The sequence below is a fragment of the Euprymna scolopes genome, chromosome 15 (genome assembly GCF_053919585.1).
Source record: "Euprymna scolopes isolate OS-2025 chromosome 15, ASM5391958v1, whole genome shotgun sequence".
NCBI classification, from domain to species: Eukaryota; Metazoa; Mollusca; class Cephalopoda; order Sepiida; family Sepiolidae; genus Euprymna; species Euprymna scolopes.
The window spans coordinates 73135858-73150586 of NC_136496.1; the positions used below are offsets into that span (position 1 = coordinate 73135858).

The 14729-nt window shown below is 34.0% G+C and overlaps 1 protein-coding gene across 6 annotated transcripts in view; it reads right to left on the reverse strand.

Annotated features, from left to right (window-relative positions):
• LOC145293902 (serine/threonine-protein kinase TBK1-like) overlaps window positions 1–14729 on the reverse strand; it is a 166472-nt gene that overhangs the window by 79789 nt on the left and 71954 nt on the right. For all 6 annotated transcript variants that reach the window (XR_013869785.1, XM_080140699.1, XM_080140702.1 and 3 more), the window contains exons 3-4: window positions 9205–9345; window positions 4756–4885 (exon numbers count right to left, since the gene is read on the reverse strand). Coding sequence is in view for 5 of the 6 variants with exons in the window: in XM_080140699.1 (XP_079996825.1) it covers window positions 4756–4885; window positions 9205–9345 (271 nt within the window). In the remaining variant the exon portion in view is untranslated. The remainder of the gene's footprint in view (window positions 1–4755; window positions 4886–9204; window positions 9346–14729) is intronic.

Here is a 14729-nt window from a genome sequence, read left to right on the forward strand (position 1 = left end):
GTCAAATCGATTATTTTCAGCCTTTTCCTAAACAAAGAAAGTAAAAATTAAAAGAAGTTCACAAGTGTGAATTGGGGGGGGGGGGGAGACAAGGGAACAGGAAGTTATTCTTTGATGAAACAAAAGTCTTCTACCTCCCCTATTCACATTGTGAATCGTTTGAAATACAGCAAAATTAACATTTTCACTTTGCAGAGGAAACTAGAGAAAGAATGGTGAGAGAAGGCAAGACAAGCCACAGACAAAACAGAAAAAGAAAGAGAAAAAATAGGAAAAGAGAAAGAAAGCAAGAGAGGAGAAGAGAAAGATGGGAAGAATAATGATGTAAGCAATTTAGCAGAAATCAGTTTTTTTCTCATTAAAAAAAGAAAGAGCAGACTTTAACCAAAAAGCAGTTTTGCCAGGGATTTTTTCCTCAGGCGCCAAAATCAACAGTCTACACTATTCTTGTAATGATCTTTTCCCTGTTGATCGCAGTATAAAGCTGATCCCATGTAGTTTTAAGAGGTCCACCCTCCCAGGCTTTTTAAAATATTTTTTTTCATTTTATTCAATTTTCACCTCAAACAAGGCACAGTGCCACTTTGAAGCAGGGGGCTACTATCAGGGACATAATTTGCAGGGGCATTATGAAGGGAAATGAGTAGAAAGATGTTTGTTCACATTACACTTGAACTTCTGCATATCAGTACAGTTGGGAAAGCAGAATCCCGGAAGGGAGTTCCAAAGACCTGCAGTTCTGGGGAAGAAACTATTGGAGTAAAAGGCTTTCTTGCATCTAGAGATCTCTACTGTAAAGGGGTGAGACTTAGTTGCTTGTCGGGTTTGTCGGGGGTAGTGATGTCGAGGAGGTACAAGTGTTTGCAGTTCATCAGAGCATTCACCATTAAAGTATTTTTAGAACAGGCAGAGGGATGCAATATCTCGTCGATGGGACAGAGGCTGTAGCCTAGATGACAGTTCAGGACCTATCAGGTTGGCGACTCTTTTTGAACCCTGTCCAGGAGTGAGAGACAAGCAGCAGATGCACCAGCCCAGATGTGACAACAGTATCCCATACATGGGCGAATGGTGGCCTTATAGAAGTACAGGATACTTTTAGGTGTAAGTAGTTTTCTAGCACGGTAGAGGGAGCCAACCTTCTTTACAGCAGCCTTGGCAATGCTCTCAATGTATCTATTCCAGTTCATATTCCCTGTAAACGTTAGGCCGAGGAGTTTAAAAGAAGTACTTTCAGGCAATGTGTTCTTGGCCATTGCTATTGGTGATAGAGAAGGTTTCTTGTAGTTACTGAAGGAAACAAGCTTAGTCTTGGCAGCATTGAATGTGACCATCCATTTTTGTCCCTTTGCCTTCTCTCTTTGAGAAGGTGGCAGTTTATTGATAATCGCCCGAGGCACCTCTACCGGGGAATGCTGACAGGGCTGCCCAGGCATCTTTTGCAGGGTTAGAGTGCTCCTCCTCAAAGGCACTGATTTTTCAATCTGAATATCAGATCCTAGTGTCACATTTGTAAACCATGAAGCAAAAAAAATTCATATTTAAAGCAGAAATTCATTTTAATGAATAAGCAAACAAAAAAAGAAGCAGAATTTCACTAAAAAGCGTGAAACTGTATTACAAAAGCGTTTAATACACAATTTCTTTTTTTTTTTTTTTTTTTTTTTACATAGTCACCACTTATCAAGGCCCTGAGGCCACTCAAGAATAAGGGTTATTGAGTGTACAGTAATCAATCGGATAATATTGTAATAGTCGTTATTAATAGAAATTTGGTAAATTGGATTACTTAAGGGGGTGGTTCATCAAGAATTTGTTTATGTTGGGCTTGAAGACAACCAAGTTATAGTCAGCAAACAGAAGAGAGTTCCACAGGCGTACAGTTCTAAGAAAGAAGCATTGCTCATGGAATCTACATTTTTATTTAGGCACAGTTAAAGAGTGGGGAAAGTTATTGACAGGTGTTTTTCGAGAAAGATTGGTGAAGGGGAGGGGGGCATTTCTTCCTTAAAACAATACATTTTTGCTTTCCAGCCATTAAAGTTTTTTTTCGTTGTATTAGTCAAATATGGAATAAAATTTTGTTCTTGGATCATTTGACAAATTATTCCTTTGTACAGCATAATCACATGGACACACCAAAGTTAAGCAACATTGAGCCTGGTCAGCACTAAATGGGTGACCATTTGGGACATCCAGGTGTTGTATATGTTCTCTGCTTATCTCGGCATTGTTTCCAGTCAGCCTGGACTTCTCCTTGCCACTGGACTCAAGCAGTGCCGATTCAGGAGAGGTGTGGTTCGGGATTGTGCAACCCTTGCCTCACAATTACATGCACAGCTGCCCCTACAGAATTCCTTTCTTGCACTGTTATTTTCTTATGTAATAGAAGAACCTGTCATCTCTAGAGTGGAAGTATCACCCATTATAAATATGACTCCACACAGCAAATTACATGATTGAAATACTACGAAAAAATGATAAGTAGTCATATGGATGGCCCTATGCTGTGTCCCTATATTGTTTGTGATATTTGTATTTTGTATATTGATATTTGTCCGTTTATCACAATAACTTTATTGGTTGATTTGTTGTGTTTCTCTCGGTTTTTACCACTCAGGACTACCACATCTTTTGTTTGCATCATATTTTCATGATACAACACTTTGTAACAAATTTAACTAAAACCAAATCTTTTGGTGAAAGTCTAGAATTAAAATTAAAAAAAAAAAAAAAAAAAAAAAAAAAATACAGGAAAATCGTTTACTGTGGAAGAGTTCAGTTGTATGACCAATTCAGTGTGAGAAACTGATTTATTGCCCTTGACTTAAATTACAAGTCTGATATTTTTAAACAAGATATGGCGGAACATAATTGTGAAGGATTTTTTTTTTGTTGTTGTTAAAAATACATCTAGCACACTACCGGATCATTTTTCATAATTTTTGGAATTTATACTAATTCCAACATAATACATAATGTTTTCACCTGAAATGTGTTGGTTTAAAAGATCACCAATCTACACAAGCAGTATATTTTTTTATAATCTGCAGAAAAAGTAGCCGTAAAGGGCATTCAACATTAGTGTAGCACCTTTTGTGCAGACAAGAATCTGCTCTACCACTAGCTACTTTTTCTATCTATTAGATATCAAGTGGTAGAAGCTAGGTAAAGATGAACATTGATATACTCAAACACTTTATCAACATGGCTCAAGATGGAGGTATGAATTTGTGAAGTTCATTTAAACCAGGAAAGGCAAAGATTTGTGTTAATCAAAATTATACTGTGCAAATACATTACTTCTTGCAAAAAAAAAAAAAAAAAATGCAAAACAAATAAAATACAGTTTCTTGAAACTGAAAAATAATTTTTTTTTTCTTTCGCAGTTGTTTCTATGCTTTTGTTGTAAAAAAAAAATTATTAATTGAAAAAACAAAAAAAAATTTATTTGAAAATTTTATTTGAAAAAAAAAAAAAAAAAAAATACACAAAGTTGGTTCTTCTTCATTATAATAATTTGGAAATCAAAATATTGAATTTCAAGTAAAACTAATGATATCTACTTAATTGCCATGTCACAGTAATGAACATATCCAAAAATTATGATAAATGTTAAGGTGAAAAAATAATTATTAATGAAAATAGCTTTCAAAGACAATTAGCGAAAATTGCAAAAATAAAAATAAAAACTGCAAAGTTCTAATTGTAACAAAAGGGAGTAAATATTTTCTGAAAATTGAAAATCTTTGGCCAATTTAGCAAAACTTAATTTTCGCTAATTGTCTTTGAAAACTGTTTTCATTAATAACTAGCCTGGGTGCCCGGCGTTGCCCGGGTGTTTGAAGTGTGTGTTGAGTAAAAAAAAAAAAAAAAAAAAGTGTTAGTAGGCAGGCAGGCAGGCAGGCTCGAACTCATACTGCAAAGGAGTAAAAGAACGTAAAAAAAAAGTGACATCTTTGCTGTTGCACCCATCACCAAACCGGAAATGACATAGGTTTAAATTAAGGCTAGTCAATCGAAAAAGAGAGGATGAGTTTTGAAAATATCGGCGAAAAAAGCGACCCCTCCTTGTAGAAAAGAGCCCAGTTGAGGATGAAGGAAGTAATGTTTTTAGCCAATTTTTTTTATATTTGTCGTCCGAAGTGTCAAGCTTCAAAATGATACCGATATTGTGAAAATCGGTCGCCTCTGTCAAACAGACATACATACATACATTTAAACAGACAGGCGAGATTGATATTATAGATTAATTTTCTACCTTATCAGTTTTTGTAATTTTTTAAATATTTTCATTACTGTGACATGACAATTAAGTAGATATCACTAATTTTACTTGAAATTTAATATTTGGATTTTTGAATTTCACTATTATAATGAACAACCAAAAACTTTTATATATGTTTCTTAAAAAAAAATTTTGTTTATATAATTAAAACTTGGAGCAACTATTTTTCTATTTTATTATTTTGCCCTATTCGATTACAATACCCTATTTTGTATTTATCATCTATGGCAATCTTCGTGTTGTAAACATCTTTTGGCTGCTTCCATAACCATGTCGGAAGATACAAAATGATATTGTCTGGAATTGGGTCAGAATCTGACTAAGTACTAATATTTTAAGAAGAATTGTTTGTCTACTTTGAATTACCGCTACGAAATTAATTCTTTGATTTTTTTCATTTTTCTACAGGATTGAAATGTCCGAAGGAAATCTCATAATAAAACTTTATTTAAATAGTCTTCACTTACCTAAATCATTTAAGAGTGTCAGAAATTCTTGATTGTCGAGTCCTTTGTAATTTTCTGGCTGATGCAAAAATCTGGATAACGTCCCGCCACTGCAGAATTCTGTGATGAGGACCTGTTTCCCCGAGTAAATCTATAAAGGAAAGAAAAATATAAAAAAACATTAGAAAATTTATAATTCATCAGGTAATGATACTTAGATGCTGGCGCATTAAAATAAGGTTAAAAATCAGAAATTTCTGTAATGAGGTTAGAATTAAGTAGTGGAATTTTCCTTTAGATGTCAAGTAAGAGTTAGGTGACTCAGCATTTACGTTATGGACAGGAAGTCATAAGTGTGATGTGGTAAATGGGCAGCTCAGATCTTTCTCTTTTCGCTGAGTCAGCATAGAGAGTGATTGGAGTTTTTTGGATTGTTGCTCCTGTGATAAAACCACAGGCTACTCCACTCAACAACAAACGCCAAACACAATGTTGTTTTTGTAGTCTTCTTCTCTGTCATCTTCTCTTCTGGCAGTGTTGTCATCTCTCACATTGGCAGCTACTAAGGGAGGCATGTACGAGTCCACAAGTATAAAAAAATATAAATAAAACAAAACATAAAAAACAAATTCCGACACATTTTGCAAATATCAGTTGCAATCTGGGTTTGTATGCATGTGTGTTATACCATCAACCCTCTAAACACTAAAGTCCATATACACATAGTCTGTCGAAGCATCTTTGTCGTCAATTAACATCATCTCATCTTGATCTGCTACAAGCCACAAATCGCGTTCTACCGAGTCAAACTTTTTATCAACTTAAAACTGTCATCAACTCTCGCAAACCTAAGACTGTCCGTAAATGGTCCTTAACTGTTATAAACTGTTCCAACACAAATAATGTCTTTCAAAGCATAACGTCTTTCAAGTACAATTTGATTTGGCATTTAATGACCTGAAAAAGGTTGACATGCTATAAAACAAAACAAACAAAAAAGATTGTCCGGTGAAGCTGAGATAAGTAGGTCCTGCAGACGAGCCTCATTCTGATATTCAGAAAATTTAGGCTAAAAACCAGTGAAGCTACTGAAAAAGTAACCCTTTTGAATGCAGATGGATATAAACAATATTTTTTAAATTAATTTCTTAATTTTACTTAAAAAAAAAAATGTAAACATATATAAACAAAATATTTTAGAAAATAATTTCTTAATTTTAAATAAAAATTGATTATAAAGAATTTTTTTTTAGTTAACTTAGAACAACAAGGGCGCATGGCAGAAATTCTTTAGGATTCTAAGTTAACTAACCACTACTTGTGTCTCAAACTTAAAAAGAAAAAAAAAAGCGCTTTAAAATAGTAAAAACAGTAAAGCTTTTTTCGTTTTGAAAGGGAGGTTTCAGGCGCCCTTATTATCCCAAAGAACCAGATATGTAAATACTTTGCAATATTTTTCAATAATTATTTTTAAAAAATTCTTTACAATCAATTTTTATTTAAAATTAAGAAATTATTTTCTAAAATATTTTGTTTATATATGTTTACATTTTGTTTTTAAGTAAAATTAAGAAATTAATTTTAAAAATATTGTTTATATCTATCTTCATTCAAAAGGGTTACTTTTCAGTAGCTTCACCGGTTGTTAACCTACATTTTCCGAATGTCAGAACGAGGCTCGTCTGCGGGACCTACTTATCTCAGCTTCACCGATTGTCCAAACTTGAGTGAATTTGTGCAGTTCTTTTCTAAACAATATTTATGAGAATCGTTAGTCAACGTGAGAGATAATAAATTATTGCTGCATGTCATCTACCAATAAGACTCAAGCTGTGTACATAATAATCTATCATTGTTCAGATAATCTGCTGGGATCAAAACATGGATTTTCGCAGTACAACAATTAGTTATACTTACCAGATATTACCATGGAGTCCTTTTACCTTTATTTCTTTTATTATTAAAATTTCAAATTTAAATTTAGTTATTACAGTATTGTTTGATTGTTACATTAAATTATTCATTTAACAAAATTACGCAAGATAGCTTCGCTGAAACACTGGACCTACATTATCTAATCTATACAGTTATGACAGATTTTCAAAGTCAGGCCCAAATAGCATGTAAACTGACAATCAAACTTTACTATTGACTAGCATGTTATAATTTGTTATAGTTGTACCATGTTATTGGCAATATAATAACGCGCTTTGCTACAATATATTTAAAAAATTAGTTGGCCTGGTCTAGAAGACTTATAATATGAAATATTTTTAAATAATCACCTATAAATAATGATCAGCAAGAGAGATAACTTCTATCTTCTTTGAATAATATAACAAAAGTTCTCCCCCTTACAATTTTATTTCCATTTTCTGTATAAATTTTAAAATGTACAAATAAAGAAAGTTTAAATAACTTCACTGCATTCCTGGTAGGTACAACCAGTAATCCAATTTAGTATTATTCATCTCGTCTCCGTTTAAGAAATTCTGTTATTGTGAAATTGAAAATATTCCAGTACTAGTTGGGTATACACATCCCAAAACAGAAACTGAATTTAAAAAAAAAAAGAAACTGGAATCTTAGGAAGCTCTCCATCATTCCAGTAATTATTGGGACAGTTGAACTCATGAAAAAGAATTTATAAAATTACCTGGCAAATATACGCAGTGAACCAAGTGCAAGAGAGATTCAAACAATTGCACTGAAAGGGATGGTTATTGCTTGTTAATGTTAATCCGAGGAGTTTGAAGGATGGGCTCTCAGGTAGGGTGTTATTTGTTATGGCAATCAGATTGGATCTGTCACTTCTGACATTGTTTAAAAACATTAAACGCAAGCTTCAGTGTACACATAAGACACAGAGTTTAAGAAATAAATATTAATATAGATTGGTTAAAGACTCATTTTGAGGTTTACACCAATTGCAATCAGATATTCCTGGAAAATGTCAGGTTGAATAAACTAGTCTATATAATAAGTGAAACTAATCTATTTCTCAATGTTTGTCATTAAAGCTTTTGATCTGAGAAATCGCTATTTGATTCTAGCTAGCCTATTTTGGGGCGAATCATGCTATTATGTCCTTTAAAATTGTAATTCAATTGTCATTTCTTTTGGAAACTACTTTATCTGACTATTAATAATGTTCATATGGAAGCCATATTTCTCATCTGCAGCAAATTTGAATTCAAACGGATGCTATATTTATTAGTAGAAGTAGATGAAAGTACCACTAATATATAAATAAATACAAATGCGTCATTGTGTTGAGTAGTATTCTGGGCAACGCCAGAATTATTGATGGTTGTGCACAGATGCGCATGGAGCTGCATGCACACACACAAATATTGTGGAAATCTTCAAACCAAGAAATGTCATCAAAAGTAATAACAATTGAAAAAAGAATGCAGAAGCTTTGAAATCAACATTCTTCAACTGACAAGTTTGGAAAACCGTAATATTGAAATTTGGCCTTAGACGAAGTTAATAAGGGCCAGTGGAATGCGGCATGGAAAAATGAAAGGTCTAAAATTTTTGTAAATAAAAACAAATGCCAACCAAGGAAAATGTCAGTCAGAGAGAAGGGCATCGAGACATCCAGTTGTCATTTTGTGTCATCCACAACACTCCACCAGGCCCCATCTTTCTCTCTCTCTCTCTCTCTCCATAGCACATTGAGAAAGAATTGAACAGAAAATAAATTGTCATTCCTTTTTTTATAAACTTACGTCAAGTGTTTTTTTTTTTTATGAAACAACTAATTGTTTTATATACATTCGTCAAGAACTTGAAACTGTATTTAACAGATTAAATAGACGACGGTTAAAAACTAAAGAACTACAGCATAACGTAACAGACCAGTTTTGGTGTCCATGCCCATTTTTATTCCGCAAGAATAATAATAAAAAAAAAAAAACAGATGAAGAAAACACAACGAAGGGCCCTTTGCAGGAAAAATAAAAGAAAAGAAAAAGAAAAAGACAAAGGTAAGTGGCATTTCGATATATTCCTTGTGTTTCTGTTCTTGGAAAAAAAAAATATATATATATACATGAGTATATACAAGCAATACATACAATTTATCCATTTTTATTTAATCTCATTATAAAAACAATATCTCCTACCTCACGATATAACATGACTGTTTTGGGGCCAATCCATCTCCCTATACAACAATTGGTGTACGATACGTTTTGTGAAAGGCATATATTCATTTGAAAATAATCGAGTGGTCTTTGCGAAATTTTCAAGTAATAATCTGGTAAGTCACCTTACTAAATGAGTGTTCGTGGTTGGAGCTGGTATTCCTTAGCATGAGGCTTCAGCGTATACTTCCACGTCTCTCCCAGATGGCACTACCAGTTGGTATTTATGATTAAATCAGTCTATTCTTGCAAGGAAAAAGGAACCGGATGTACTTATATTCATTACGTCAGTGTATTACTTTGATGCTAATATACTTACTTCTTTTTCCACTGCATAAAAGGTGACCACATTCGGATGCTGAAGCAGCAAGAGAGCATCGATTTCTCTCTGGAAAAGTACGGCCAATTCCTTGTTGAATCGCACATTCAGAATCTTCAGCGCTCTCACTTCTCCAGATTTCTAAAAATAAAAAGCCAAATAAATAAATAAAAAGACAAAGATAACATTATATAACTAAGTTTAGAAGTCAAATTCCTTAACGCTGTCCGACATATGCCAGCATGTAAAATGGGCATAAAACAGATGATGATGATGCTGCTGCTGAAACAAAGATTGTTGGAGATTCAAGCATTTATAAAACCATCCTCATCAAATCAGTGGAGTTAGGCAGTGCTGAACTTGATTTATACCAGAACTATGGAATCAGTATTCCGTACATTTGTGTCTATATTTATAGGTGTTAGTTTAATAGTTTACATCAAAAATATCTCTTATGAAACTCTGTACAAAACGGCCAAGTTTAGGGTGAAGGAATGAATGTTTTAGGCCAATTTTTCGATATTTGTCATCTGAAGGGTCTAGCTTCAAAACGATACCAATCTTGTGAAAATCCATCGTCTCTATAGAAAGTTTTAGGAATACATGCATGCATGCATACATACATACATACATTTAAATAGACAGGTGAGATTTATATAACAGACTAGCGGGGGTTTGGAGGTGTGTGTGCTGTTAAATAAAAAAGAAACTGGGGGGGGGGGGTAAAAGTTGGTAGGATCGAACCCGAAGCACTGAGGCGAAGTTTGAAAATAAAATGTGAAAAAAACATGAACCGTTCAGCTAGCCAGAATGAGTTACTGAAAGATGTTTGAATTTATTTAAGTAAGAACCAAATTGACAGGTGCACGCATGGAAGTCGTTGAGCGTTACGATGATGATGACGACGTAAGCAATATCTAATTAGCAAATAAGGTCAATGACCAGGTTTGTTTGTTATAAGCGAAGTAAAAAAAGAAAACAAAAACGAACGTTAAAACTTAAGCGGTGGGGGGGGGGGGGATCAAAACATCGATAAAAAAACTAACGTAAGGCAAACGAACGATGTTAAATGTAAAAATCGAAAAAACAACAAAGAAAACAGAAAAACGAACATGTGAAAAACGGCTTAAATAAACCTGTTTCGATATTAAAATTTTAAAAATCGGTAGGTACCCGGGTTGGGGGTGGATAAGCGAAGTAAAAAAAAAAAAACAGAAAAATGAACGTTACGTGAAAAATGGCTTAAATAACACTGGTTCAATATTTAAATTTAAAAAAATCGAAAAAAAAAAAAAAAAGAAAAAAAAAAGACATCTCACACCACGATTCGAAGCCAAAACATTTAGATAACGAACCAACGCGCTAACCACCTGAGTTAACACGATGTACATGAAATTTAGTCAGTTCTTTAAGTATTTAAAGTAAATCAGGTCATGACGTCATCTGACGCATGCGTAGAACCGGTCGTCGTCACGAGAGGACAGTTTTTGTTGACTACCCCCCCCCCCCTGTCGAAAATTGTCGATTTTGGGGTGAAAAAAAAATGAACGCTTTTGGCCAATTTTGCAATATTTTTTGTGCAAAGGATGGGGCTTCAATATGATACAGAGTTTGTGAATTTTCATCGTGTCTGTTGAAAGTTTATAGCGGACACACAAGTGCCCCAAGGATCTATCCTTGGACCTCTGCTGTTCCTGATATTCGTAAATGACCTCCCCGACAAGATTGCCTCTGAGATGGGTATATATGCTGATGACACCACACTCTATAGCAGGCACGACAGGAAAACAAACGAACATATATCTAAAGTAATGGCAGAAACACTAGAGGATGACCTCCAATCAGTAGTGGAATGGGGACAAAAATGGATGGTAACGTTCAATGCCACCAAGACAAAACTGGTTTCATTCAATAATTACAAGAAACCTTCTCTACCACCTATAGCAATGGCCAACGACTCTTTATCTGAGAGTACGTCTCTCAAGCTCCTTGGCCTAACGTTCACAGGAAACATGAGTTGGAACAATTACATCGAGGGCATTGCCAGGGCCGCTGCAAGGAAGGTGGGCTCTCTCTACCGTGCTAGAAAACTTCTAACACCCGAAAGTATCCTGTACCTCTATAAGGCCACTATTCGCCCATGTATGGAGTATTGCTGTCATATTTGGGCCGGTGCATCGGCTACTAGTCTCTCGCTCCTTGACAGGGTTCAAAAGAGAGTCGCAAATCTGATAGGCCCTAAACTGGCATCTAAACTTCAGCCTCTGTCCCATCGTCGAAACGTTGCATCCCTTTGCCTGTTCTACAAGTATTATAATGGTGAATGCTCTGAAGAACTGCAAGCACTTGTGCCCCCACGACGTGAACACCCTCGACAGACCCGACAAGCTGCAAAATCCCACCCCCACACTGTAGAGATCCCTAGATGTAAAAGATCTTTCTACTCCAGTAGTTTCTTCCCCAGAACTGCTAGACTTTGGAATTCCATTCCAGGTCACTGCTTCCCCAACTGTACTGACATGCATAAGTTCAAGTGCAACGTGAACCAACATCTCGCTGCCCTAATCCCTACATAGTACCCCAGTAGATGTTTCCCCTGATAGTAGCCCCCTACACCAAAGTGGCAATGTGCCTTGTTTGGGGTGAAAATGTAATTAAAAAAAACAAAAAAAAAAAAAAAAAACACACATACATACATTTTCGCTTTTATATATATAGATGGCAGCACTCTGTACTTTATTTTGACTCTTGAAGCCGTCAGTGTACATAGATTAGTGTATTTAGTCATGTCTAGCAGAATTTTGTGTTCCTTTAATTGCCATGGAAGGATTTTGGAAATGGTTGAGTTGTGGATAGGTTTATGTTTAATTTTTGGGTCATTTCTTTAATTCATAGATTGAATAGTTTTAATTGCTTTTTTGTTTTTTTCTAAAAAGGTTTCGTATTCTGACCTGGAGATAGTCATAAGCTGGATTTAGTGGATTTGAAGCTATTTTGGTAAAATATTGAAGAGCTAGTTTATCATTTCTTATTGATAATGGAGCTTTATTAGCCTCTAAGAACAGACCTTCTACTGGAGATATGCTAAAATCACCGAGTGCTATTCTCAATTCTTGGTTGGGGATTGTTTCAGGTTTTTTCAAGTTTTTAGTCACGTGCAAGCGACTCTATAAGTCACTCCATCGGTTCGTCTGTCTGTACCACTTTTGTGCTTGGCCTTTTTGGTTAAGATCAAAGGTCTGTTGTTATTAGATGCTGTTCTTAGCTTTTTAAGCTTTTCTTGGCCTTTTCGCTAAGATCAAAGTATAATATCTGTTCTTACTACAGCGGTACTTATGTTTGTAACTTTGTGATATAAAGGGGGGATCACTTTTCTGTATTAATTTAATGTAAAATGATCACCCACTTTACAACCAGTCAGTCTCCAAGCCATTCAAGTCATTCTCCAGATCATTCAAGTTGTTTTTGAAGGATTCCAGTTATTTTTTAAGCATTCAAGTCATTCTTAAGGTCATTCAATTCATCCTTAAGTTTATTAAAATCATTTTAAGTCATTTATTTTTTATTTATTTAAGTCATTTCAGCCCATTTTTCGGTCATTTTAGTTTATCTTTAAGAATTTCATGTCAATCCTACATTCACGCATTCATTCATTACATGAGAGCACGCGACTAATGGCTATCGGCCTGGTTTCAAGTATAAAGGTTTTGCTGCTCCGCACTGTGGATTGATATAGTTTTAATAGTGTTTGCTTATTTGCTCCCCAGTCAGTGTGACCTACTGCTTTAAATAAGTTCATGGTTTTGTTACATTTTTTTCTTGAGTAGATGATATGGGGGCCAAAAGTATTTGGTCAAATATAATCCCTAAAAATTTATATCCATCAACTTTTTATATTTGACTTTTATTCAATGTCAAAGTCATTGTGCATTTTTCAGAGGTTACAAAACTGTACACATTTTGTTTTGGTTTCTGAAAATTTGAAACTGTTTTCTTCTGGACATTTTGTTATTTTGTTTAAGCTCTATTTTCGATGAATGTATTTGGATCTACAGTATATTAGGAAGTCGTCCACGTAGAGTGCACAATGTATTCCTATAGTTAAATTTTGAACGATATGATTTATTTTCATATTAAACAGTGTTACAGCGAGGAAACCTCTTTTTGGTACTCCGGTACTCCATTTTCTTGTTCTTCAATGTTTCAATTCTTTCATTAAAATGTCTGTTTTGTAGAAAGTGTTGCATGAAGATTGGCATTCTTCCTTTTAGTCCTAATTTTTTTTTAGGTCTTTCATAACTCTTGTGTTTCTATATGGTTTTTAAATATGAAAGAGTATAGCTACTAAATGTTTTTTTTTTTTTTTTTTTTAAAGACTTCCCTTATAGATGTCTGTCTATTTACTGAAATCTGTTTTGAGTTGTGAAAGTAATAGAAATATGTTGAACAGTTTTCATTTCAATTTGGTGGTATATGTTTGTACATGTTATTTATCCATCCAAACAAAGATTTGACTCATTTTAAACCATTCTTGGTGTATGATTACTATTTCCTGTTAATTTCAGTGTTAGGTGACCAGTATTTTAAGAGTTTATCGGTTAAATATTTATACACAGACAGACACACATACATACATTTTCTGTTTTATTTATATAGATTTCGGTGAAGGTAGAGAATAATTTGTACTTGAACAGTTTAATCAAGACATTAAAAAATGAAAATATCGAAAAAAAGTTTAAATTTTACACATCCGTTATGTAATGAAGTTCTCTGAAAAAAAAATTTCACTTAATTTCATCAAGTAGTTTTTTTTTTTTACAGCGAAAAAACAATTTGTTGTGATACCGGGCAAAAGGTTCGATTTTTAGAAAGAAAAGCTAGTTATTAAAGATGGGGAGGGAGTGTCGGCGCTTTAAACTGAGTTATCTCCCCGTGGCGTTTCTAACATCCAAACAAATTTTTTTTTTTTAAATTCCAAGATGACTGCCTTCAACGTGCTGTCATAAAAACGTGTTTCTCTGCTGTAAAAAAAAAAAAAACTACTCGATCAAATCAAGTGAATTTTTTTTTTTTTTTTTTTTTTTTTTTTCGGAGACCAGTTCAAAACAGATACGTACAATATAACCTTTTTTTTTTTTCGATATTTTCATTTTTTTTAATGTCTTGATTAAAGTACCGAATAATTAACAAAATCCTTTGCCCTCTCCAATGGGTTTCTAAATAATAACGTTATTATTTAGAAACCGATTCTAACACGAAGACGCTTTGTTAACTATTCTCTACCTTCAGTATTTCTTTTAAATGCGACAAAAATTATGATACGATTAACCTTCATTAGAGTTTCATGGCATTAAATTTGCAATTGCAAATTGTGAATATTTATGTCAAACAGAGTGATCTCCCCTCTACACACTTCTGGCAAAATGAAAGTAAACTTGTTTTCATTCCCCCCCCCCCCCGATATAATATATCGGAAAAATATTTTTACAAAAACAATAAAATATTCTTTAAACCAAACAGGTTTT